This window comes from Paroedura picta, chromosome 16 (assembly GCF_049243985.1).
Source record: "Paroedura picta isolate Pp20150507F chromosome 16, Ppicta_v3.0, whole genome shotgun sequence".
In the NCBI taxonomy this organism is placed as follows: domain Eukaryota; kingdom Metazoa; phylum Chordata; class Lepidosauria; order Squamata; family Gekkonidae; genus Paroedura; species Paroedura picta.
The window spans coordinates 30,538,957-30,564,497 of NC_135384.1; the positions used below are offsets into that span (position 1 = coordinate 30,538,957).

At 54.0% G+C, this 25,541-nt stretch overlaps 2 protein-coding genes across 4 annotated transcripts in view; one reads left to right on the plus strand and one right to left on the minus strand.

The window, feature by feature from the left end:
• MRC2 (mannose receptor C-type 2) overlaps positions 1-10,913 on the plus strand; it is a 32,305-nt gene extending 21,392 nt beyond the window's left edge. Inside the window, exons 18-30 of the mRNA XM_077313816.1 lie at positions 549-616; positions 778-878; positions 1,575-1,711; positions 2,266-2,371; positions 3,097-3,260; positions 4,201-4,309; positions 4,613-4,851; positions 5,129-5,297; positions 5,406-5,555; positions 6,389-6,508; positions 7,203-7,382; positions 8,241-8,267; positions 8,778-10,913. Coding sequence (XP_077169931.1) covers positions 549-616; positions 778-878; positions 1,575-1,711; positions 2,266-2,371; positions 3,097-3,260; positions 4,201-4,309; positions 4,613-4,851; positions 5,129-5,297; positions 5,406-5,555; positions 6,389-6,508; positions 7,203-7,382; positions 8,241-8,267; positions 8,778-8,998 — 1,791 coding nt within the window. The 3' untranslated portion in view covers positions 8,999-10,913. The remainder of the gene's footprint in view (positions 1-548; positions 617-777; positions 879-1,574; positions 1,712-2,265; positions 2,372-3,096; positions 3,261-4,200; positions 4,310-4,612; positions 4,852-5,128; positions 5,298-5,405; positions 5,556-6,388; positions 6,509-7,202; positions 7,383-8,240; positions 8,268-8,777) is intronic.
• A 1,381-nt stretch (positions 10,914-12,294) lies between these two features.
• Positions 12,295-25,480, minus strand: MARCHF10 (membrane associated ring-CH-type finger 10). 3 transcript variants are annotated; one of them, XM_077313819.1, is made up of 11 exons: positions 25,335-25,480; positions 21,204-21,309; positions 20,710-20,865; positions 19,485-19,662; positions 18,585-18,734; positions 16,212-17,556; positions 15,750-15,916; positions 14,864-14,973; positions 13,943-14,056; positions 13,576-13,609; positions 12,295-12,511 (listed from the first exon to the last, which is right to left on the minus strand). In XM_077313819.1, exons 2-11 carry the CDS (start codon positions 21,288-21,290, stop codon positions 12,483-12,485), a joined length of 2,370 nt encoding a protein of 789 aa, XP_077169934.1. In that variant the 5' UTR covers positions 21,291-21,309; positions 25,335-25,480; the 3' UTR covers positions 12,295-12,482. The 3 variants fall into 3 exon arrangements, with proteins under 3 accessions (XP_077169934.1, XP_077169933.1, XP_077169932.1); XM_077313818.1 differs by lacking the exon at positions 25,335-25,480 and adding an exon at positions 25,071-25,214; XM_077313817.1 differs by lacking the exon at positions 25,335-25,480 and adding an exon at positions 22,931-23,147.
• Positions 25,481-25,541: the final 61 nt, after the last annotated feature.

Consider the following 25,541-nt stretch of genomic DNA (forward strand, 5'->3'; position numbering starts at 1 on the left):
AGGGTGCCACTGAGGCCCCTCGCCTCCGACTTCAGAGAGGGAGGTTTGCAAGTTAGAATGTTGTTCTGTTGTTAAAAAATATATTTTGCAGCCTGGCCTTCCCCTAGGGCTCAGGGCAGGTAACAAGATTTTTTGAAACAGCCGAACAATATTATAACACTCTTTGCATTATGTTTTAACGGATCCCTTAGATCCGTTTGCTTAGAATAGTTTGCTTCTATCGTTGTAGCGGGAGGATTGATATTTTGTCATTTGTTGTCTGAAAATCTGAGTTAATAGCACCAAAGAACTTGCAAGATTCCAGCTCGGTGGTTTCCTGTGAGATCCAGAAATTGTCTCCTTTAGTGTGACTCCGCTTGGCCAAAGGGGCGGGGAGGCCGAAGCCACGGCAGGAGTCCCGGGGAGGCACTTTCTGGATGACCGAGCTCAGCGGGTGGCTCTCCTGTGGAGGAGGAGGAGGAGGAGGAGGAGGAGGAATGACACCGTCTTCCCTTTGTTCCCTCCCCTGTTGTGCGTCTGCTGCGGCTGGGCCTTCTCCAATGGGCCAGCTCCCCAGGGGCCAGGATCAGTACTGGTGGATCGGGCTGAACACCTATGAGGCCGATGGGCGGTTCCGGTGAGTCCGCTTTCTCGGGTGCCTCCGTGTCCAGACCCAGCCTCCCCACCTTGTGGACTCATGCCTGAGCTTCAAATGTGGAAGCCACGTCAGGACACACGTTTGAGCTGACCGGAAGAAGAGGCATTTCATTTGTTTTGCACTTGGGTTTCCTCCTCCAGGTGGTCTGACCATTCCCTCCTGAATTTCATCTCCTGGGCGCCCGGCAAGCCACGGCCCATCAGCAGGGACAGGAAGTGCGTCTACATGACGGCCACCCAAGGTGAGCAGGGCACAAACGGAGCCTGCCTGTGACTCCGAACAGAGCAGAGCAGAGGCTGCCGGGCTCCCAGGGCTCTTCAGCAGCCTCTCCGGTCTGCTGGGGGTGAAATGCCCCTTCGCCAGGTGCCCATCATGACTGGAGCGTCTTCCAGCAAGTGACCTTTAAGACTTGTAGGAGTTGGAAATGTGAATATTATTACAGCCCCTTTCTCAGGGAGGAGGTTGCTAGGACTCATAGCTGTTATTAGTAGAAATTCTACCCATTATCCTGCCAAGACCCTAAGAGTGAGGATGATTATTTTATTTAAAAACCTACATGGGGGGAGGAGAATAAGAGGATTAATGTATTGGGGGCTGCTCCCCTCCCTTCCTCCCATCTTGCCACTTTCCATGCCATTCTTCCTGCCTCTTTCCATCTCTTCCCAGAGCCCCAGGAAAGAAGACTTTGGAATATAAAGCAAAATGTGCAAACTGGACCCAGTGAATGTTTTTTTAAAAACTGCATGGTTTTACAGTGTGTGTGAGTGTGTGTGTAGGGGGGACCCACCTTAGATCTTGGCTAATATTTTTTGCTGCAAGGTGTATGTTGTGCCAGGATTTCATATTCTTAAAATAAAAGGGGTGTGCCGTACCCCTGGATCCTTTCCCAGTCCCTCACGCCCTTTTCACTGCCTCTCCTCTCCTTCGTGCCCCACAGAAGACTGGGGGGACCAGAAGTGCCACACGGCTCTGCCTTTTATCTGCAAGCGCAGCAACGAGAGCACTCTGCGACCCCCCCTGCCTGCACCGACCCCTGGGGGCTGTGCCCAAGGCTGGAGGATGCACAGAAACAAGGTACTTGGGGGCCTGCCCCACTTCCCATGCAGCAGGATTGTCTGTCTGGAGGTGCCTGTGCTCAGCTGAAATGGACGGACACGAGGGAGGGAGTTCTGCAGGGGGCGCGGGGAGGGCCTTGTGCCGGAGTGGTACCCCAGGGATGTTTCCAGGCTGTGGTCTTTTGAGGCTGCGCACAGAGATCAGCTTATTTCAGGGTTGGGTCAATGTGTCCTGAACCTGATTCGGTATATTCTGAATCACCCAAATCCCAGTATCGGTGTAGGAATTTGGGTTCAGCAAGATTCAGGAAAGCCATGAAGTTTAAAGGCCAGCAGCCATTTCAGGGCTCCCTTTCCCTTCCCCCACCTTCCAAAGGATTGTTGGGATGCAGGAGACGGATTGCCGAGGAGTATTAACGATTTGGCTTCCAAATCAACGAGAGAATCATGATTTGGTTTAGGGGATGCTAAGCTCCCTCCCAAAACTGGCATTGATTTGGGGTGGGGGTGGCCAAACTGACCCCTGACCTCTCTGCCGTTCCTTTTTCTCCCTTCTCGCTGCATGCCGTCTAGTGCTTTAAGATGCACAGGCAAGAGCAGGTGACATGGCCGGAGGCAAAGCGCACCTGTGAGATTCAGGGAGGCGTGTTGGCCACCATCTCTAATCACCTGGAGCAAGGTAAGGCCCCGGAGGGGGCTCTGGGGACGGCCAATGTACTTTCTTCTTTTGTTTTCATTTATTATTTTTGTGCTTTTTCCCATCCTTCCCCAAGGACGGTGGAGTGCAGCATTTTAAAAAGATACAGATTGAAAACTAGTGCCCCAAGCACTGCATAATTAACAAAATTACGTCTGGCCTTCTCTTGCTGCTGGGAATGACTAAGTTTTGGCCCAGGCAAGGGGACACCTAATTCTATTGTGGGAAAGCTGCAGTTCCATGAGGGCACAAAGAGGGATCCTAGTAGGAGTGTGGGGGCAGGGGGGATGTCCTTACTGGAATCAGACTGGCCAAAACCAGAGCCGTTTATGGGGTTATGTCGGTCTGGCCTTCGTGGCCAGGTGCCACTGGCAGGGCTGCCTGCTTCATCCCCAGGACCTGTTTGGAAGGCTCCTCTGCTGAGGAAGTGAAGCCATAATGTGGAATCGGGTCCCTCTCAGGTGCAGAGAATGCATGACCTTTGCCATTGGGTCATGGGAGTCCTGACCTTTGACCCTTGAGCGGAAGGGCCAGGATGGAACTCCCTGCTGATTACAAGCCCTGGTCAGGTGGTGGGGAAATTCAGTCGGACCTTTGCTGGAATTCACCCTCTGGCATTGAGCTTCATCGTATCTCAGGAGACTTCATCACTGTCTCCTGCTGTACGCTAGTTTTACCTGCAGGCTTTTGCCATTCCCTCCTTGCAGCTTTCATATCCACTCTTCTCCCAAATATGACCTTTGACCTATGGATTGGCCTCCATGACGCCAAGAAGGAATTCCAGTGGGTGGACTCTGAACCTGTCAAGTATATGAACTGGGCCCCCGGTGAGCCATCTGGCTATGGGACCTCACCAGCCAGCGAGAAGCCGGTGAGCCAGAGTCCTACCCTTCCCTCTGGGGAACAAAGTCTGAGTCCAGTCGGGCACCTTTAAGCCCAACAAAGCTTTATTTGAGGTGTGAGCTTCATCAGGCATCTCCAGGAATCGGAAGAACTGCGCACGTGAATGACACTGGGCTGGTCTCCTAGGTGCTCGACTGGCCTCAAACTTTGTTCTGCTGCTTCAGACCAACCTGACTCTATCCTCTTGGGAATTAGTTCTGGAATTCTGCATGTTTCCATCTGGGTGGTTTTTAGACTTCTCTCAGCTTCTCTCAAACAGCAGCAAACCCTGATGAATAAAAGTGAGCGCCCACGTTGCAGGTTACAGGGTCTGGCTGGTCCTGGGCTGAGAGGTGGAGGCGCCAGCCTCTGCGGAGTTCCCAGTAAGCAAACTTGTTGCTGGTAAGGGCTTCCTTAATTAAGGGCAGTGGCAAACAGAAGCAAGGGTTTTCCTTGCTGAACCTGAATGCGAGCTTACAAGCATACCTTTATGCTTCTCCTGTGACCCCTCCCCCCAGTTTGAATCTTGGCACATTCCACAATGTACCTGGCCCTGCAGCATGCCCTGATTCCCATGCAGAAGTGCATGCAACAGCCTAGGCATTACCAAGATTCCTACACAAACACATCAGCCAGGCAAGGTCAAGATAAAGAAATGCCCTCAAACAGATATAAAGAAAAAAGGCCTTCTAGCCTAAGAACTACTACAGAATTTTAAAGAGACAGGTCAAGGGGAGGTCACATGGCAACCATGAAAGACAGGTCCAAGAAACATCACATGGCAGGATCCTGAGACCAACAGACCTCCTGCACCCAATGGCCACAGCTGCCTGTGTGAATCGGCCCCCCAAGGGCTCGAACCAGGGCTTGGTGCAGCCATTGGCCCGTCCTGGCCAGGGTGGTAACCCTCTTGCCCCCCTGTCTGGCAGACCAACTGCGCCATCCTTTGGCACGGCTCCTCGCCCCAGTTCACGGGTCGCTGGGATGACAGGAACTGCCTGGAGGAGAAGCACGCCTTCCTCTGCCAGAAGAGCAAAGGTGAGGATTTGGGCAAGAGGTAGGAGAAGAGAGAGGAAACAGCCCTGCTTGGGGACTCTGTGCTCCACGGGTGATGGCATCGCTCTGGTTCCTCTGGGTGGCCCACTCCTTCCGTCCCTGCTGTGTGGCTGGATGGGTCACAGAAGTCAGGGATTTCAGGCTTCCCTTGCCACAGCAAAGCATGCTGGGGGTTTTACGGCTGAAAGTTTAAGTAAAATTGTGGAAGAAACATTTGAGCTCCAGCGCACTTTTGAGTTGAATCACATGACCCTCTGACCCTCATCTTCCCTCCCTCCGCCCCAGACCCGACTCTTGCCCCTTCCCCGGCAGACTTCCCTCCTGCGGCCAACGCCACCCTCTCGTACCTGGGCAATGTCTACCGCATCCTGACCAAGCCGCTCACGTGGCAGGAGGCCGTGCTCCTCTGCGAGAGCTTCAACGCCAGCCTCGCCAACGTGATGGATCCGTACACCCAGGCTTTCCTCACCCAGGCAGTCAGCGGGGCGCGCACCCCCCTCTGGATCGGCCTGGCCAACGTGGAGGTGAGACGGTGGGACAGCCCCGTTCAGAGCAGGGGTGCTTAAGCAAGCCATGGATGGGCTGGGGGATGCAGTCCTGGGCACCACTCTTGAGCCCCTCCCCAATGAATCATCACTGTGGCTCTCTGATGCTTAGGGGGGGGGGGGGCTCTCCTCCTAGAAACTGCAGAGAGCTGTGCAGAAGAGGGACTGTCTCATTCATGCACCGTTGACATGTGCCTTTCAGGCATCTCTTCTGCAGCCTTGTCCGATGTAGCAGCTGTCCTTTGGTTGCTTCCAGGAACGGCGGAGTTACGTGTGGTTCACGGAGGAGAGCCTTTCCTACACCAACTGGCAGGAGGGAGAGCCGCAGCGTGTCATGGGGTGCGCCGCCATGGATGCAGATGGGATGTGGCGGACTGCGGACTGCAGCACCAAGTTGCCAGGGGCCATCTGCCAGCTGAACACAGGTGGGATCCTTGCGGGGAGGAGAGGGCGAGCCAGGGACCTTCTCTCCTGCCCCGGAGCTTCAGTGCAGCAGCCAAAAATCTCCCCTAACAACGAGTGTGCCTTTCCAGGGCCGCCAGCCACACATAGGTGGAGCTATAACGGGAGCTGCCCCACTTCCCTCGAAGACTCCTCGTGGATCCCCTTCCGGAGCCACTGCTACGCCTTCCACATGGAGGTCATGCTGGGGCCGAAGGAAGCGGTGAAAAAGTGTCAGAAAGGTAAAAGTCTTCATGTAGAAAAGGGTTGGTTTCGGGGAGAGACGGAGGGTTTACGGTTCTAGCCAATTTCTTTGATTCTGTGCTCCATCTGTGCTGTGTTAAAACTACACTTGTAAGAATTCCCTTTTTAATAAATCTTTTAAAAGGCCCACCTGAGCATGAGCCAGACGAGAGAGATTTCCTTTCCCATCATGGTGAGAGACATATTTACACTGGACAGGTCATTCATTCAATAAGATTAATTTTTGTGCCCCGTTAATGTGCTGTAAGGCACATGTGGGTGACCCTTCCCTTCAGAGATCAGTGTTGACCTGGTATCCAGATACGCTGCTAGGCTTATTCTGAGCATTTCTGTCCAGATTATTCTGTTGACCTCAACATTTACATTTTCTGTTATGTATGTACGTTTGGACTTCTATTGAGCCAGCTCAGGGTGGTTTACAACACTGCATATAATACGTTACAACAATTAAGTGCAATTTCAGATTCCATTCCATTCCAGCACTGATGTCGATGAGCCTGCCTTCAGATATTTCTCCATGGGGGGGGGGGGGTGTTTGCTCAGTGTTTACATGTCTGATTAGAAATGTTTGACAACCACAGATATACTTTGGAGAGACGCCTCTTCCTCCTCCATCCTGATGTCTGAACAAACCAGGCATGAGCCCCTCCTGCCCTGAGGAGAAAGCAGTAGAATAAAGGCAGCTTTAAGGATAAGAGAGTTGCCTACATTTCTGTGCCCCCCCCCGCCCTCCCAATGTCTTCAAGATTTTTGGAACTGTCACATCTCTGTTAATTCTGCCGTTTCTCTCCCCCCCTCCTGCCGGCCTCAGTGGGAGGGACTGTTCTGTCTGTCCAAGATGAGGTGGAAAACGTCTTTGTCTGGGAACACCTGCAGGCCTATGAGACGCCGTCCAAGGGGGCGTGGCTGGGCATGACCTTTAACCCCAAAGGTAAGGCAGGTGTCCCTGAGGAGCAGGTGGCGAATGGTCAGGAGGGAACTGGGCGTGTGTTTGTGACAGGCGAATGTCCTCATCTCAGCAGCTGAACGGAGGCTGGAAAACTGCCCAAGAGACAGTTTTCAACGAAATTTTAAAGCCAGTGTGGTTTCTGTTAACAAAGTAGAGAGATCTTGTCCAGCTTAAGCCAGTCAGCAGAACATGAATGAAACGGTTTCTGCAGAACTCCCCTTTTCTTTGGGGCGTCTCATATAAGCTTATTAAGGAACCTGGTCACTGGGTTGGATGCTGCCAAAAAAGATCTGCATGTGTAGTTGGGGAGAAATTCCCCCCTCTCACAGCAGCACTCCAACCCAGCCCCCCTGCGGCTAGCTGGGTGACCTTGGGCCATCACAGTTCTCTCAGAACTCTCTCAGCCCCACCTACTTCACAGTGGCTTGATGTGGGGAGAGGAAGGGAAGGAGATTGTGAGTGGCTTTGAGGCTTCTTTGAGTAGTGAAAAGCAGCTCTTCTTCTTCTTCTTCTTCTTCATGTCTGTGTCCACCCACTGTTCTTCCAACTTGACTTCTGCTCTAGGGAGGTTGCTGTTGGGAACCCCAGTGATTGAGCGTTTGCTGCTTTCCAGAGGGCAGGTGTCTGTTCTTTACGCCTCTCTGCCTCTCTCTCTGTCTGTCTCTGTTCTGCGCAGGGGGCGTGCTCGTTTGGCATGACAACATGGCCATGAACTACTCCAACTGGGGACAGCAGGACACAGGACCAAGCATGCTTAGTCCAAACAGCTGCTACTGGATACAGAGCAGGGATGGGGTTTGGGGTCTGGGCTCCTGCTCCAATATCACGATGGGGGTCGTCTGCAAGACCGCCCGAGGTAAGCTGGGTGGGTGTTTGGGAGAGCCATTCCTGAGGATCTGACCCGGGGCTAACCCTCAAGGGCCACTGGTTCACTAGGACTCCTGAGAGCTGGCATGGTGGGGTGGTCAAGCGCGGTGGCCTCTAATCTGGAGAGGCAGGTTTGATTCCCCACTCCTCTTCCTGCATCCAGCTGGGTGACCCTGGGTCCAGTCACAGTACTCTTAGTGCTGTTCTCACAGAGCCGTACTTCCAGAGCTCTCTCAGCCTTACCTACCTCACAGGGTGTTTGTTGAGGGAGAGGAAGGGAAGGTGATTGTAAGCCGCTTTGGGACTCTTATCGGGGAGTAAAAAGCAGGGTACAAAAAACTGCTCTTCTTCCGGTGCAGTGGTATATAATCTACGTGAGCACATCACTTGGTATCGTCAGAACGGACCTTTTAAAAAGCCCTTGGCTAGTCCTTCTGACTGTGGGGAAGAATTTGGAAGTATGGAGGGAGTCCCTGATGATGTCTGTGGGGCTGGTGGGGTCAGAGGAAGACAGACCCAATGGCTCCTGCATTTGGGGTTGTGATTGATGTTCTCTCCAGACGCTGGGGGTCCGGCCAGTTGTGCATGGATCCAACAGAGGTGGGGGGGAGGGGGGAGAACAGGCTGCCGAACCCCTAATGGCTCCCTCCTTTCTAAACTGGTTCATTAGAATGATCTTTTGTTAGAAAGGGGGGGGAGATCAACCAGGAGCACTGAAAAGGGAGCACCAGTGGCGTGGAAAGACTGGGGGGGGAAAGGGGCGAGAGGGCGAGGGGCATGCGCAGAGGACTGACGGCTTCTCTTTCTCTTTCCCCGGCCCCAACTTCTCATCCTCTTTCCGTGGCAGTGGGGAAAGGCAGCTTTTCCAGATCAGGTGAGCGTCGCTCAGGAAGGGGTTCCTCTGTCTCCTGTGGCCCAGTTCTCATTTCTGGAAACTGCTCCGCGGCTTTGCCAGTTCTGAATTATGCCCCACTGCATGGAGCAGTCGGCATCTTGAGCAGCATTCAGTATTAGAAGAATGCCTGTTCATGGAAACAACAATGCCCAGGTCTTAGGTCATACAGCCAAGAAAAGAAGAAGCTGGTGATATTTTGGAAGCTGGGGGTGGGGGTGGGGTGGAATAGGAGAATTCCCTGAGTGGCTGAGGCTCCCCTCCCCTCATATCATTGGCAGCACGGTCACAGAATTGGGCTCCTTGGCCCCTGCGAAAGGGTCTTTGGGGACGGTCTCTCCCCACTGGTTAGAGCTGTCCTCAACAGAGTTCCCCGTCTCCAGCATCGGTGCTGCTAATGACCCGTCAGGCTGACAAAGCCGGGCTGGACGGGGGGCCCCATTGGTGCACCCGGGTTGAAGTTGACCCTTTCTCCTTCCCCGTCTCCTACAGCTTTCCTGGAGAACACGAAGGCCATTGTTGTGGTCGTCCTTTCCTCTCTGGCTCTGTGCACATTGGCCGCCATCGCCGTCTACCTGTACAGGAGGCAGTGGAGCTCAGAGCAGAGGGCTTTTGAGAGCGCCCGCTACAGCCGCACCAGCTCCAGCCCCAGCGAATCTGCCGAGAAGAACATCCTGGTGTCCGACATGGAGATGAACGAGCAGCAAGACTAGCCGTGTGATCAGTGGGAAGGGGGGGAGCAGGAGGGGGGGAGGGAGGGAGGGGGGCAGGGACGGAGGGCTGCAACAGACCACTAGGATGCTGCGAAGGGACACAAAAGCTTCTGCCCCCCCCGCCCTCCCCCCCGGTTTGGGAACCCCCGTCCTGGTGCATAAGGCAGCAAAAGAACGGCAAACCTGGCCCTATCCAAGGACCTCAGAAGGGGGGAGGGGGGGAAAGGCCGCTCCGCTCTTGGACCCCCTCTGGAGACTGGCCCGACCTCCTCCGTGTCTCCTGAGAGACAGAAGAGCCAGCCTTCCTCCCCCGGTTACAACAGCAATGAGGGGAAGCGTCTTGCAGGATTTCCAGACTTATCTCTTGGTAAGGGTGTGCCTTGCTCTATTGCATTTCCTCCTGGAGCCATGTACATAATTAAAGAAAGGCCTTGAGTGGGCTGGCAGCAGTTTGGCGTTCTGTTCTTCCAAAGTTGAGACCCACTTGAAAGTCGCTTCCGTTCCAGCCCCTGGGCCACCATGACAGTCATTCTGCTTCAGAAGGGTTATGCCCTCCTTGAGACGTGTAGTAGCTAAAGGCTGTGCACGCTCTGTAATTCCTCTCCCTCCTTTTTTAATCATTGAAAGAAGTGCAATAAGACCGTAGGTTTTTCCCAGCTTCTGGAATCGTAGGTTCTTCTTCAGGGCAATCTGGGTGTGGGCACTGGAGAACTCGCAGCCAGTGAGGGCCCCCCACCCGCCACCCAGGGGGACGCAAAGAGACCTGCTGCTGGAAATGTGGATCCTGGAAGAAAAATGGGTTTGCTTTCTGCATCCAGCCCAGGAACTTTGGGGTGAGGCCTGTGCTATGGACAACAGGAGGGAAAGAGTTATTTTTAAAGATGTTGCTACTCAAATAATTATGGACGTTATTGTATAAATGTATAAGAAGAAATTGGTGAGTTTCACTTAAGCTGGATATTAAGTGTTCACAAAAATGCTTAACTTTTTCATTTTAGTCCTTACATTGGAAAACTGCCATAACATTCCATGTCAGGGGAAGTTTAGGAAACAATCTTGGCTCTCCCCAAATGCCTTCTTGTTTCTTGAGTATTGCTTGGGCTTGGAGAGAGATGTTCATGCATGCTGATTTATCGTTCATTTGTTTAATGCCTTCTTTTGCCCAAGAAATTGTTTCCACACTGGAGGCTGACTTTTCCATTGTGAAATAGGTAAACTAGTAGCATTTATGCTTCTGAGTGCTGTGATTTTGCCTCATTTGGTAAGTAGCCATGAACAGCTTTTCTGTTCGGCCCAAAGCCTGTGAACCTTTCGTTTTGCACGCCAATTAAGCCGTTCTAAAGAGGAGGATTCCTGCACAAACATATTGTGGGAATGGTGCAGACACGTAAATCGTGTTTCAGGGGAGGAATTTATCTGAAATGGACTGTAGCTTCCCAAGCAGCCCACTGGTGAAGAGGGGAGGTCCAGAAATCTAATCACAATAATAACAATTAGATCCTTGGGGCAGACACACCTCTGGCCAGGAGGGGAGGAGGCCGGTGGGGTGGTTCTGTGCTACCGGAACTGCCCTGTAACAAGAATTTGGGCTTTATCTTCCTCTTCCACACTGCTTTTGCTTTCAAGAAGAATCCAAGAGAACTGGACATCCAGAATCAGAACCACACATAGCTGGAGGAGACCAGAAAGGGCCATCCAGTCCAGCCCCCCATCTCCTTGGGGACATAATTCTGACAACCAACTCCCAACATGGAGGGGAGAAACAACCAAGAAACAGTTTCAAATGACTGGAAAGTTTAGATAAGTGCTATTTTATGCCAACATTTTGAATAATGTGAAAAAGTAATTTTTATACTAGAACACCTTTTTTTGTAAACATTCTAGAAGTCCGAATAAAATTTTGTTCTTTCCCTTCTCCCACAGTTTTCAGTGGTTGTCGAAAGCCCAAACCCTGCTGCCCCCTCTCCCCATGCCTGTTCCCTTTTTGCTTTCTTCAGGTTTACCATCATAGTGCCAGGGATGGTTTTTGTGGCGGTTTGAGGGGCCCGGGTGCAGCGCGTGAGAAGCAGTTCTCTGTGCCGGCTGCAGATGGCCTTCAAGTAGTGCTCAGAGGCATTGTGGGGGGAAGAAGAAGGGGGTGGGAAAGTCCAAATGCTTTGCTGAGCCCCTTTTCTTCCCCGCTCAGGTCAGCTGGCAATGCAGGTGTGCAGGCGGGCTCTGGAACCCGGTTGTGCTTGCCTGCACAGGATTTCCCTGTGGGAAGCAGGAACGTCTGCTTCTGGAGGGCACTGACAGTGCATGAGCCCACCTGTGGCACGTGATGGAGAAGCCTCAGGAACGGAACGACAAAAGATTTTGACTAGAATATCATTTTAGAGCAACTAGCCAGGATAAACTGGGCCAGCCCAATCCTGCCAGATCTTGAAAGCTAAGCAGGGCCAACCCTGGCTAGTGTTTGGATGGAGTGCTCCCAAGGAGCACGGCGGGGGCGGGGTGGGGGTCATGACGCAGAGGCAGGCCATGGCAGACCACCTCCCAACGCCCCCTGCCTGGCTGCCAGACCTCCCGCCCACACGACACGCACACGCCAAGCGATAGATAAATAACATACTTAGACCAAATGTGGGGCTGAGACCCTTGCACCAGGGAACTGAGGGTAAAATGTTGGCATCTTTAGGCAGAGCAGGGTTGCCATCTCTGGGTTGGGGAAGACCTGCAGACTTTGGGTGTGGAGCTGGAAATGGGCAGGATTTGGGGCCAGGAGGGACCTCAATGGGGCATAATGCTATGGAGCCCCCCCCCCTCCAAAGCAGCCCTTTCCTCCAGGGGAATGGATCTCTTTAGTCTGGAGATGAGCTGTAATTCCTGGGGATCCCCAGGTCTCACCTGGAGGCTGGCATCTCTAAGCCAGAGGCTTGCAATGTGCAGCACCAGCTTCTGGGAGAGATACCTGATTGTCTTGTTGGGTGCAGTTCAGGATTTCTGAGACCTAGACATTTCATCGCTGGTTGAGTTCAGTCTTCCTAAAAGACCACTTCCTTGAAAAGGCACCTGAGCCAGGCTGCAACACCTGAATCAGCCTCAGTCTGAAAGAATGCTTTGCCCCACGGAAGGAGGACTCTGTCAGGTGGTGAAGGCCGGGCCACAGAGCAGCTGCCTTCAATGCCAGACTCTGCTTTGCCCTGGGAATGAGCTGCCCAAAGCCAGCCAAAACCATAAGCACCGGCTCACCGCTGCTTCTGTTGAGTCTGAGCCAGGAAGCAGGATAGGTGGAAAAAGTTTACACTCTGCAGACGTCTATTAATAACCCATGTTGTTCCATATTGCGACTTTAAAAAAGAACCCAACCAGAGAGACAGCCAGGACAACCCCAGGCCCTCAGAAGCGTCTTGACACGAAAGGGCAGCACGGAGTAGAACGGATGCCCATCGGGTGGCCGGGTGGGAAGCCAGGGGTCAGCGTTAGGTCCCCTCTGAGCATTTTCTTAGCCAGCGTTCCCAGAATTGGCCGAACCTGCAGAATGAGAGACAATAAATATCCACTTAGAAACGGCAACAACCTTAAATGTATTCCATTAGCCATTGTTCAAAATCACAACGAGAGCCCAAATGGTCCCCTAAATGTGTCCAGCCGTGATGGGGCTTCGGAGCTTTCTACATTCCTGAAGGGGGGTGGGACCCAGGGTGTGGTGAGCGGCTGAAAGGCCCTGGATCGAGACTCGGTCAAAATGCAGCATGCAGATGAACAAAGCCCAGAGTCCAGGGAGGCACCTTGGAGACCAACCACGTTTTATTCCAGATATGAGCTTTCGGGTGCTGCTGCTTGCGCCTTGAGGAAAACTGGGTGGGTCTTTAGGGTACCTGGCTGGACTCAGACTTCCTTCTGCTGCCCCCCTGGACGGGCAGGTGGTTTTCCCTCTAAGCAGGAGCCCAAGATTATGGGACTCTGCCCACGTCTAGTACTGGAATACAAAGCCTCTGAGGATGGCCCCGTTCTGGTCTGCTGCTGGGGGAGATTTATTGATCCGTCGCCTGGCCTGCGTGTGTCGTGGAGCCAGGACAGCCGAGGACGGTCCGGCAGCCAGGCAAGGGCGTTGGGAGGGGGTCTGCCGTGGCCTGCCTCTGCGTCATGACCCCCCCCTCGTGTCCCTTGGAGGAACCGCCCTCCAACTCCCTGAAGGTCTGCCATCCAAATGCTAGCCAGGGAGGGCCCTGTTCAGCGTCCGAGGTCTGACAAGATCGGTCTTGGCCAGGCCTCCCGCCTCGGTTTCTGCGCAGAGCACCCAAACGAAAGGCGTGCCTGGCCACACTGGATTCATCTGCTCTCCCTTCTGCAGTCAGCTGGCAACTGATATTAGTGAGACGCATGACGGGACAGAATCTCTTAAGCTGTTGGGAAAAGTGTGTTTTTATTATCTGACTGGGCATGCAATCCGGAGGGGGAGGGGCAGGGACAGCTGGGCGAGACGGAATGAGCGTTGCCAAAATATACTGTCTTTCTGAGTTACAAAGAGCATCGGCACCGAGAAGAACGGAGCAGAAGCCAGAGGGATTACCGTGCGCTGGACAGAAACCTACTTTGGTTTTCCTCGGTTCGAGGCTGTCTTGACAGCTAGAAAGAAAGTAGATTAGTGTAAGTATGAAGAGCTCAGTTGATGCAGGCACTGCAGCAGTTCAGGGAGCAATGCTGAGATGCTGGGGATGAAGCACAAGGGAAAGCAGAAAGACGCTTGGGAAGTCCAAGATAAGTCGAATCTTGTGATGCCAGATTGGTTGCCCCCTCTGTCAGAGGCACGGCCTGTTCCTGGCTGCCCCACACAGGTTCTGCTGCTGTGCCCCCCCCCCCGCAAGAAACAGACGGGCAGCTGTGCACGAAATCACGGCGTCTCCCAGGAGCACAGCTGGCGGGGGCAGCGGGGGGGCAGGGGGCAGCCCTGCCTCTTACCCGATCTCTGGAGGCCTGGTTGTAGTTGAGCCTCATGAGCTCCGCAAACCTTTGCTCGTACAGGTGAAGCAGCAGCACCAGGTAAAGGCCGGAGTTCATCAGCTCGCTCTGGGCCTGCAGGCAAGAAAACCGGCGCGGGTGAGCCTTTCCCGGGCCAGGGGCACGGAGGGACACGCCTTGAGCAGCAGCAGCAGCCCCTGGGGGGGCGGACAGCGAGCCTCCCCTGCCCCCCCCCCACCCTCAAAGCTGTCCAGCCCCCGGCCACCCTGGGTGGGAAGACGCTCCTTCTCCGGGCATGCCGCAGCCCCCCCACACGAGTGGCGCCTGTGCACAAGTGGCGCTCCCAGCACTGGAGTGACTCAAGGGTCTTGGGATGGCCGCATGGACTTTGTAAAATGTGAATCGGTCCTCACTGGAAGATTGCCGTCCTCCCAGAATTCCTGCTTGATGGCTAAATTCAGTATTTCTTAAAAGCAGAAACCATTGTAGGTGGTCGAGTTGACCAACAGGAAACAAGCAACAGTCGTGTCCCCGTGACCACATGAAACGGCCCTACGCTGAGTCCAGCCACGGATGCATCAAGGTGAACGTTGCCGAGAATTGTCTGGTGGCCGGGCAAGGGCCGCTGGGAGGTGGTTGGCCGTGGTCTGCCTCTGCCGCATGACCCCTGGTGTCTTGGGGAGTTACTGCCCCCCCCCCCAGTCCTTGGAGGTCTCCCATCCAAATACTAGGGCTGGGCTGGCCCTGCTGAGCTTCCGCCATCTGACGGGGTCGGGCTTGCCTGGGCTGGCCAGATCAGCACATTGCCTCAAATGGTTTTGCTCACTGTGTGAATCGCTGCCACGTAGCCAGTCAGGTCTTGCTCAGGGGGACGTGCACACCCCTTGTTCTGCCCTAGAAAAGTTAGCTCAAGTTCCTTACCTGGGACTGCTGATGGCTCCTGTAGTAGTCGTTCACGTTAAAATCATCCAGATCCGCGGCAAGACTCTGCTTGCACAGTTCACAGGTTTTCACTGCCCCAAGCTCAGCACCTGAAGAAGAACAGACAGCCTCTGAAGAATGCATCCGAAGACGTGTGCTGCACACGGGAGCTTGCACCCTGAGTAAAACTTGGCTGGTCTTCACAGGGCCAGACTGGATACAAACGTTGTTCTGGTACCTTCTCTGCTTTATCTAACACCACGCCGAATTTCTAAGAGGCAGAATTTGGCCCTCCATTAGATGTGGCTTTGCACTGTCCACTTTATTGGGTGATATGACCATATGTGCCCCCCAATGGCCAATGAGGGGCCTGGAGGGGAGGGGCTCCATGTGGGTGGGTGCTTCCCAACCATATCCTGCCCAATTGCGGCACTTCTGGGGCTTCTCAAATCCTGAAGAGTGTTCCAGGGGTTTCTCAAGGGTAAGAAAGTTGAGGGGGGCTGGTTTGGACCCAGGGCACGTGGCTGTGTGGCTCTAGAACTTGGATCCTGAACAGGGAGTGTCCCCTTGTTTGGGCCAAGGACAACCCGGGAGGGGGGGTCTTTCTCTCCCCACCACAGAGCCATGAATACAGTTACAGACCACAGGCTTCCTGCCCCCACCGCTGCACTAGGGTGTCAGCTCAGTTGGGGTCTTGTCCTGTGGCCACGGTCCTGCCCCCTCCAGGAAGCTGCAGCTGACGAAGGTGCTCTGTGCTTTCAGCGGCCAACCGGGCTCCTAAAGAGGGCATCCCGGCTCATTCTACGCGGTCCCACAAGACTCTCTCTTTCGTGTCTTTGTGTCATGACGGGATTCATTAAATTACTTGTACTCATTCGTTGCCTACCGGATTTAATCTTGGCTTTTAACCAGGTCTTGAGACACTCTTGATGGACAAAACGAAGCGTCCCGCCACACCCGCACGGCTCCAGCAGGGGATTGGCGAGGGACCCACCAGCGATCTGGCAAATCCGACACTGGTCTCCTTCCTCTTCCGAGTCCTCGGCCAGCAGGCTGCAGAGAATGCAGAGAGAGCCCCACAGTTCAAAACACGGCAGCCGTCCGACGGACACCACCCCGAAGACAAGAAATGAGGCTAGGGGACGCCCCCCCCCCGCCGCCCCCCAATACTGCTGCTAAATGCCCAGTGATGCCATTCGCACGACAGGAGGGGCTGGAGTTGCATCATTTGAGTCCAACCAAGTTTTATCCAAGGGGCGAGCTTTGGCGTGCCGGCCGGCCCCCTTCCTCGGACCCCATGACAAGGGAATCCCAGGCTACAGGTATCCCTGCTAGCTCTACTGCCCACCTCTCCTGCAATTGTTTAAGCTTTTCTGGGTCTGTCTCGGGTTTGGTCAGTCCCTTGGGGCTGGGGGAACAGCAGCCCGTTGTGCTGCTCACAAAGCGGCTGGGACTTCGCAAGTCAGAGACGGTCAGGAAGATGGGCACTTGATCGGGCAGCGCGCCAGCCATGTGCAGGTGTGCCGTGAAGTTGGCCCGGAAGAGAGAGGGCTGGGCGGAGTCATCGGCGGAGGAGGACGAGGAGGAGGAGGAGTGGTGAGAGGCCAGGAGGGTGTCTCCGTCGTGGGACGCGGTGCCTGGAGAGGAGCTGCTCAGCCCGTTGCTCAGAGTGTCTTCCAGCAAACTGCTCTCCTCAAAGGGGCTGGCGGTCGGTGAGGAGGACGGGCCACTCTCCATGCCTGAAAACGAATCTCTCGCCCTTAGAGGAGACAGCTGCCTGCCAGCTACGAGCCTGGGGCTCCCCGGCAGCTCTGGGCCTTGCCCCTCCGCTTCCGCCCGGGTTGCAGGCCGCGCCAAAGCCCCTGGGATGTTAAAGGCAGAGGGCCGCTGAGCCATGGGCCTCACGGGGCCAATGAGCCCGGCAGAGCATCTTGGGTGGTTCTCAAAGGCCGGTCTTTCTCTGCCGTAGCCGCCGCTCCCCGACCAGTCCTCGGCAGGATGGGAATGGCCGGCAGGCTCGCAGCCAGAGGCGCTCTCTGGGTGGGGGCTTCTGGCGCAGAAGGCGGACTTTTCACCTTCGTGCTTAGGATGGTTTCCCAGAAGGTTTTCGTCAGCGGGGTGAGACTTCCTGTGGTCCCTGGCCTGTCTGTGTCCTATCAGAGACGCTTCTGCGGCTGGGTCAGCGGCGACGTTGTGCTGCCAAACCGACTGGAGGGAAAGTTCAGCCCGGCGCCCGTCACCCCCAACTCCCCTTTCATGCCTGTGGTGCTCTGCTTGGGTGAAGCACGCCTCGTGGCCTCTGTGGGCCTGATCACATGAAGACTGGCTGAGATCCAAGGAAAGGAGGGCTTCTTTCAGGGGGCTGGCTTCCTTGGGCTCTTCCTTCGCCACGGCGGAACCCTCCGCGTTCAAGCACAGCTCTGCACTAGTTTCACCTTCTTTAGGCCTCGCAGGGACATTTTTAATGGGTGGCAGGTTGGAGCTGTTTGACTCACTTGACACCGAAAGGCCGTTAGCAATCGGAACAGGAGACTCCGCTGGGTGAGCCGGGAGCTGCTGAGCGGCTGCAAAAATGTTTCCTTTCTTGTCTAAGAGTTTGCCGTCGATGCTTAGCTTAGAAGTCTGGACTGAATTCCTTCTTTCTTTCTTCTTGTTCCTGGGAGCACTTCCTTGCCCTGTGCCTTCTGGTGGGCCTGCGTTAAAAACAAGATCCTCTTTCAACATTCCCCCCCTTTCATCGGATTCCTAAGTGTTAGCAAAGGTGATATCAGCAGCCTGGGTGCCAGATGTGACACCCCCCACCCCCCTTACACCTTCACCTTTGCAGTCAAAAGGTTTGAAGGCTACTTTGGAAGATGTGGTTTATTTAGGATTTTTGCTATTTCTCCTTTAAATTTGTATCTCACTGTTAATTAAATGACTCAGTATTTTGAGCCATAACCAACACTGACAATTGGGGCAGACCAGAAGTCACTTTATAAATGAAGTTTTGTTGGTAGACCAGGTCCCCCATAAGATACTTCGCACTACAAAATTGGGCTTTCTTACTTTTGGGTAAGTCTCTCTTTGTTCAATATAGAATCAGTGAAGTTTTTGTGTTTTATTTTGGGCTGGAATTGGTTCTGAATTTGGCATGCAGGACATGTTTTCTCAGCGGCACTTTATGGCTGATGTTTTTGTAGCTTTTTATAGTAGGGTTTTTATGCTACCTTCAAATATAATACCAGAATGCAGTTGGCTTGGCTGCTGGTTATAGTTCACATATTTCATATGCCATTAATTTAATACAGATACTGGCTGCGGAGGAAGTTAACCGAAGGAGCAATGCAAGCGGTGTGGCTTCCAGCCGGCGTTTTGAATGAGCTTATTTGGGAGCCTCACCTCAGTTGTGTTTTGTTCCTTGGTCTGATTCCCCTCCAGGTGGGGCCTGGGGATGCCCCAGAATTGCCCCTCATCTCCAGACCACTGTGGTCCCCACCCTCCCCAGACACCAGGGAGCACCCAGGCACCTTAGGAGTGTTTCTGATGCCCCTGCTCACCAGGGCTTCCCAGACTCCTTGATTTGAGGGGGCCGTCTGAATCACGTCACCTTCTGGCCGCTGAAGGGTGCAGAAACCTCACTACTGCCCAAGGTGCTGCAGGCAGGCATGCCACGGCGTGCATGGGGGGCTTCTAGCCCCAGGAAATTAGCACCACCCAAACAAAAGCTGCTCTTTCTCACCAGACCCTCTGCCAGTCTTCACTGCTCCCTGCAGCTGGGGCGTTTTCTTTCCTTTTCCTTCTGCTCTTTTCCCATTTTCAGAGTCCGGGTTTTCCAGGAGACTTCTCTGGCTCATCCGCTGTCTTCTGGATAAAACTGGCTTCTGAAAAGCTGTTAAATACAGTCCCATTTAGGCTGGGAAGGACCAACAGAACTTCCCTCTCCCGCATTCTACGGAAGGAGACAAGAATCTCCACTTGGAGCTGCTGGCCTGTAGGCTGCATGCTGTATGGATTGCGAGAGGGAGGCGTTTCTTCTGAAATAATGCCCACTGCCACTGCAGGTTTTAGTACATTCGAAAGGCTGGATTGTCGTTTTGGTCCTCACAACAGGCAGCCTTATAGGACCATCAGGTGGTGGCAGCGGCAGCTATCCAGAGAGACCCGTTGGCAGCCCTCCTGGAGTTGGCAACCAGCCAGAAAAGGGGATGGGCAAGGTGGGAGAGCAAAAGGGGGCCTATTCTGCCACGCAAGGTCTAAGTGTTGACGTGCATGTTTACACCTTGACTAAGACTGTGTTGGTCTGAAATGTGCCTGATGAGACTCAGACTTTGTTCTGCTGCTTCAGACGGGTCTAACAGCCTCTCACCTTAGTCCGGTCTAGCCTTAAGTATGGCTCCACACCCTGCTGCCTTCTGCCCAGTCCTGGATCCCTCTCTCGGCTGTCTCACCTTTTCTGCTCCCGCGCCTGCCCCAGGCAGCAAGAGTGATTGGCTCGCAGGGGGAACCAGCTGGGCTCTATAGAACCTCCTACCTCAGGTGGCTTGCCTAGAAATCTCTTAACGGCACTGCTTAGACAGGCCTCGGCTGCAAGCATCATAGGATTTTTACGTGGGAGGAAATGCTACGTCTCTGTGTGTACCTGAAATATCCTTTTTAGGGCAAGTTCCACTTTTCCCCGTTTTTTTTGAGCTTGCGTTAGCTTTTGGCTTCTGCTTCATGGATGTTTTGTCAATGGCAGGAAATTTAGCTTCTGATTTGTTCCCAGGAGACTTCATAGAGGATTTCGGTTCACATCCAGAAACTTCGTCAGAAGAAATCTGAGAAAGGAAAAGAACAATTCACTCTTAGTGACTGAATGTTTTTGTACAGGGAGTGGAGGAAGGTGGCTTGGTGGAAGGTGGCTTGGTGAGAGCCAGTTTGGTGTAGTGGTTAGGAGTGCGGACTTCTAATCTGGCGAGCCGGGTTCGATTCTGTGCTCCCCCACATGCATCCAGCTGGGTGACCTTGGGCTTGCCACGGCACTGATAAAATTGTTCTGACTGGGCAATGATATCAGGGCTCTCTCAGCCTCACCCACCCCACAGGGTGTCTGTTGTGGGGAGAGGAATGTGAAGGCGACTGTAAGCTGCTTTTAGCCTCCTTCGGGTAAGGAAAAGCGGCATATAAGAACCAACTCTTCTTCTTCTTCTTCTTCGCTTTGTGGAAGAAGAAGAAGAAGAAGAAGAAGAAGAAGAGTTGGTTTCTATACCTGCTTTTCACTGCCCAGAGGTGACTCAAAGTGGTGTATAATTGTCTACACCACAACAGACACCCTGTGAGGCAGGTGGGGCTGAGAGAGCTCTGAGAGAACGGGGACTGGCCCCTTGGGGCTACCCAGCCGGCTGCATGTGAAGGTGGAGTGGGAAAGCAAACAGGGCCACCACTCTTAACCATGACACCAAACTGCCTCTGGAAGGAAGAAGCCCACCAACCAGCTTTATCCTAGTCAGACCCACTCAGATTTAATCAAAACTGAAAGATGTATATGGTGATCTTAAGGTTACATTAATGATGTATCAAGAATGGAAAGAGAGAATGAAGAAAACAAAATTTCAATGCAGAGTGGTATTTTGATTATTGCAGGAAACTGTCTTATTTCATTATCCCTTTTATGCTTTTTGGCCAATTGTTCTGCAGTAGAAGAGCTGGATTCGAGTCTAGCAGCAAGTAACAGAAAGGGAAACAAAAAACTCTGAAAAAACAGTCACAAACCAAAAAGGGTTGGGGATAAAACCAGTTATAGAAAAATATAAACAATTTATGATTAGAGTCTAGGATCCCCTGAGAGGCCAAAGCAACTTTCCCCCAAGGGAACCAGCGCGCACCTGTCTGTTCACAGGGAGTCGTGAAATCCACGGCCTTTCGTAGCCACGCGTGGCAGAGGCAGGGGACGCGCTGGTCTGCCTCGGGTCTTGTCTGGCTTGTTGTTCTCGCTTCTTCTCAGACTGCTCTCTCGTCTGCTCTTGTTTTCTCAGGCAGGCCTAAGAAACAAAGCAAAGCTCTGACTTAGATGAGGCATACACCAAAGACCATGAAGGCGCACCTGAAAAAGGGGACCTCATCCCTCACCTCTGCACAGTTGCCCGACCCCGAGAACCCTGCCCAGCCCAATCCTACCAGGTCTCAAAAGCTAAGCGGGGTGAGAGGCCTCCAGGGATTTGGGTGGCCGTTCCTTCAAGGGACACGGGGGGGGGGTCATCAAGACATGGAGGGGGAGGCAGGCCGTGGCAAGCCACCGTTGCTTGCCTCCAGACAGTCCTACGCAACACACGTGCCACAGGATGAAGGCATCTTGGGGACGGTGATCAGATCTTCCCACCTGGTATTCTGTATCCATCTTGTGCTGCATCTCCCTCAGGTACTGAGCATCACTGATAAACTTCTGTCTTTCCTTTGCTTCATACATGGCAATACTTTGAGGAAACCTAGGTTTAAAATAAACAAAAAAAAAACGGGTTGTCATAAAATAAGCACCAGTCTTGGGAGATGCAAACCCTTTCCCCTTCTCCCCGTCCCATGAGGTAGGTGAGGCTGAGAGAGCTCTAAGAGAATAGCCCTGCAAGAACAGCTCTGAGAGAACTGTGACTAGCCCAAGGTCAGCCAGCTGGCTGCATGTGGGAGAGGAGTGGGGATTCAAACCCAGTTCTCCAGATTAGCATCTGCTACTCTTATCCACTACACTCCAGCTGGCCTTTCAGTTAAGGAAGAGCAAAGTACTAAATTATCCACAAGCATCAGAGGTCCCCCTCAGGTATCCCCTCCATTGCCTGAAGCAGCCTGGCCTCTCTAGGGGGTTTAGCTACGTTTCTGTTCTTGTTATGTTGTTATTGTTGGGGTCACTGAAGTTTTGTGGTTTAGAACCACTGTTGGATTGTTATTGTTACATATTGACTGTGTTGTATGTTGACTCGTTCCATGTATCCCCCTATGATGTATGTAAACCACCCTGAGCCATATGGAAGGGCGGTATAGAAATCAAATAAACAAACAAATAAACAAATAAACAAACAAATAAATAAAAGGACAAAGGCACGTTATTTTCTCAGGCTCGGATCCTCATCTCCCTTTCTGCATGTGGCTGAGCGGGGGGGGGGAGTGGGGGGACTTTTGCTGTTTCCCACTTCAGCCTCCCTCATATCCCAGGACTGCCTCATATCCCACTGACTCCCCAGGGGGCATTGTGGGCCTGGGCGGGTGCGGAGAGGGCAGTGGGGCAAACAAGGGGGGGGGGACTGTTATTCGTGTAGTGTAGCTCTGCTTTCGCTGCATGGAATCCAAGCCGTATTCTTTGACATTTATCCAAGATGATAGTTTTATGTGCTACAAGAAGTTACATGTTGGATAATCCCAGGGCTTAGGCCACTCAGCACGTCTGTGAACCAACACGTTATTCATCCTGTTCAGCTGAAGGGGAATGTGCAAAGCTCTGCCTTGTTCCTGCTCGGTGGCTGTTCTAGCCATGGGCCTCGTGGCCTGATGGGCTCCCCCAGCTGGCTGTTTCCAGTGGTCCGAAAAGCTGCCTCCCTCCCACCCGTCCGCTCCAAGCTTCCTGGTGAAGGAGCCACCTGGAGGGGCGTATGGCCACGAGTTGTGGCTTGTTAGTTTGGGCCAAGCATGACCCAGCAGGATCTTCTTTCGATTGTCTTTCTTCTTATGGCCTTCTCTAAAACCCAGCAAGTTCATCCTGTGGCCTATCCACAAACACCCTGTGGGATTCCCTGTGCCATCTATGTGCCATGCATGCGCCATGGCTTCCCTGTGCCCACAGCCTTTGCCTGCTCCCGCAGTTCTCCAGCTCAGTGCTGTGGGACTAAGATATCCCAGAAGGTGACGTCAAACACTCCTCTCCGCTCGTGTCCCTTGTTGGCGTGCCACACAGCACAGGGCAAGGGGCACAGACGGACTGCTCTTGGAGCGGGGGCGGGAGGGCTGCAGAGGCCTCTCCGAGGACTAGGGGGTTGTTTGAGGGGCCTTCTTCATACGGAGCAAGAGCCGTGATGGCTCCCATTATTGACCGATGGGGGGCTTGGCTTGGAAAGCACTCACGCGCAGTCTCACTGCAGCCCTCTCATGGCCGTGCTCTGCGGTGGAGAACTGATCCTCGGAGGGCAGGTTTGCCCCGCTAGGTACGGCAGGAGGGAAGGGAGGAGGGAAGAAGGAAGGGCATTGGAGAGGGGAGGGAGAGGCATGGGAAACCACCAAAGATGATCGGGAAGAAGGCAGAGAGGGAGTCAGGCAGCAGCTGGGCTCTGTGGTTCTAAAGCCCAAACATTCTGTTTCCCTGGAATTTTCCATGACTTAATAGCGCTATTATGAGAACTGTGACGTGTCACTAGTTGGAATCTCTCTCTTGCCAGGTGACGCTTTTCTGGAGTTTAGCGGGGAGCAATTCTAGATGGCACAACTGGGGCAGACTGGCCATTGGGATTAGAAGGAAATTTCGGGGTGGGAGGGTGCTGCCCGAGAGAGCTGCTGAGGCAAGCCCAGCAAATCTGCCTGTGGTCAGGGGCTGCTTGGGGTAGGCTCCTCCCTGCTCCCTCCTGGCCTCCTTCAGGTGGTGGTGAGCGGATGCTGCGGCTGAGCAAACGGCCCCTGCTGGCCACACGAGCAGAGCTTCTGCAGGCTTCCTTAGCTCCCCGGCCTCCTGAGCAAACGCCAGGTGAAGAAATGCCCACTGCTGGCTTCCATTGAGATGAGTAGCCCTGCAGGGGCGGCGTGTCACGCAGCCCAGAGTGTTCTGCTGAGCTTGCTCTGGGGCTGTTTGCTCCTGCATAAAAGGAGCACAACCAAGTTCTGGAGTATCTGAACTAAGAATCCGAAGGGCTGCTTTGTCCCATGTGCCCCACCCGGGCCCCACCCTCACAGGGGGAGTCCCTCATACCTGTTCCCTCAGCCAGATAAAGGGGTCTGGCTGGGGAAGTGGGAGGCGCCTTTTCAGTGGTAGCCCCATGCCTGTGGAACACCCTCCCCATCTGCCCCCCCCCAAGCATTAGGAGGCAGCTGAAGACAATTTTATTCCCAATGGCATTCAATTATTTTAGTTTTGATTTTAAAAGAGTGGTTTTATGCTGCCTTGAGTTCCTATAAGGCAGAAGGCAGTTAATTAATGTTTAAATTAAAATAAATAATAGAGGTCATAGCAACAAAGAATGCTCAGCAACCAATTCTAATACAGCTTGTAGAAGGTGTGCTCTGTTACAAAAAGCACAAGATAAAGCCCAAGAATATTATTACTCTTATTATATATGAAGAACATTCCTACATTAAGTCTCTATGCACAGTGTATTTTGAGAGCAAGGGCAGTGGATTCTGCATGGAGCTATTTGGGGGTAACGGCAGTTCAAATAATAAGGGGGTTTGGCTCATGATTTATCCGGGGGTAAGCACCCAATTTACTTTCCTGGAGGAGGTGAAGGAGCTGTTTTTTATATGCTACTTTCCCTACCAGAAGGAGTCTCAAACCGACTTACAATCTCCTTCCTTTCCTCTCCCCACAACAAGTACCCTGTAAGGTAGCTGGGGCTGAGAGAGCCCCGATTTTACTGCTCTGTGAGAACAGCACTATCAGGGCTGTGATGAGCACAAGGTCACCCAGCTGGCTGCATTTGGAGGAGGAGTGGGGAATCAAACCCACTCTTAACCACTACACCAAGCATGACAAGGGAAACCTGGAGGTGAACAGCAGCCCCCCTGCGCTGTGTGAGGAAACAGCCTTTAGGCAAGAGGTGACCCTGACGTGTCCCAAGAGAGGAGGGCTTCTCCACCTTGATCCATGTCCCCAACGGGACGAAGGGGATGCAAGTGGAGGCTCTCCGGAAGCACAGGTGACACAGAGGGACCACCCAGCCCAGGGGCTTCTCCTCTTGCGGGGGCTCCCCAGGGACAGCCAGGGGGCCACACGGGGAGGGGGGAGGTCTGGGGATTCAAGGTCGGTCCCCAGAGAGAGGAGGAAGCTCCCTTGGGACGACCCTCGAGCAGCAGACCAGCAGCGAGGGATGCCAGCCTCCCGGCGGGGCCCGGAGAGCACCTGGGATTGCAGCCCCTCCCCGGCTACAGAGCCGCGCCCCTGGGCGAAGGGGGGCCCAGGAGAGCTTCCCCCAGAGGCGCCCCCCGCGCTCCAGGAGCTGGCCCCGGCCCCCCATCCTCCCCCCCCTCGGGGAGCGCTTCCCCCTCCCGGAGGGCTCACCTGGCCGCGCCTCCAGCCTCTCGCCGCCGCCGCGTCCGCCCGTCGCCGTGGCAACCCCGGGGGCGCGCCTCACCGGCCGCGATCACGCGCAGGAGGCGGCGGGGGGGGGGGTCGGGAAGAAGCGCTTCTTGCAGCCGCGCAAGGCAGCCCCCCCCCCCCGGCTGAGCCCCTTTTTAAGGCTGGGGCTGGGTGGCCTTGCTAGGGCACAGCATGACCACAGCATAACCATGGCCCCCATTCAAGGGCTAGCCAGGGCCAACCTACCTGGCTCCCAAATCTGCGGACGGGGCTTGCCTGGGCTACCGGGGCCAGGTGAGCTGAGAAGCCCGAGGGGAGGAGGACGGGATGCAGTGCAGGCATGAGGGGCCTCCAGTGGGGAATCAGAGGGGGGATGGATGGGGGGCGGGCAGCCAGCCATCCTCCCTTGTCCTCCAGTTTCCCCGGGGGGCACCTCTGAAAGGGCCCGACCCG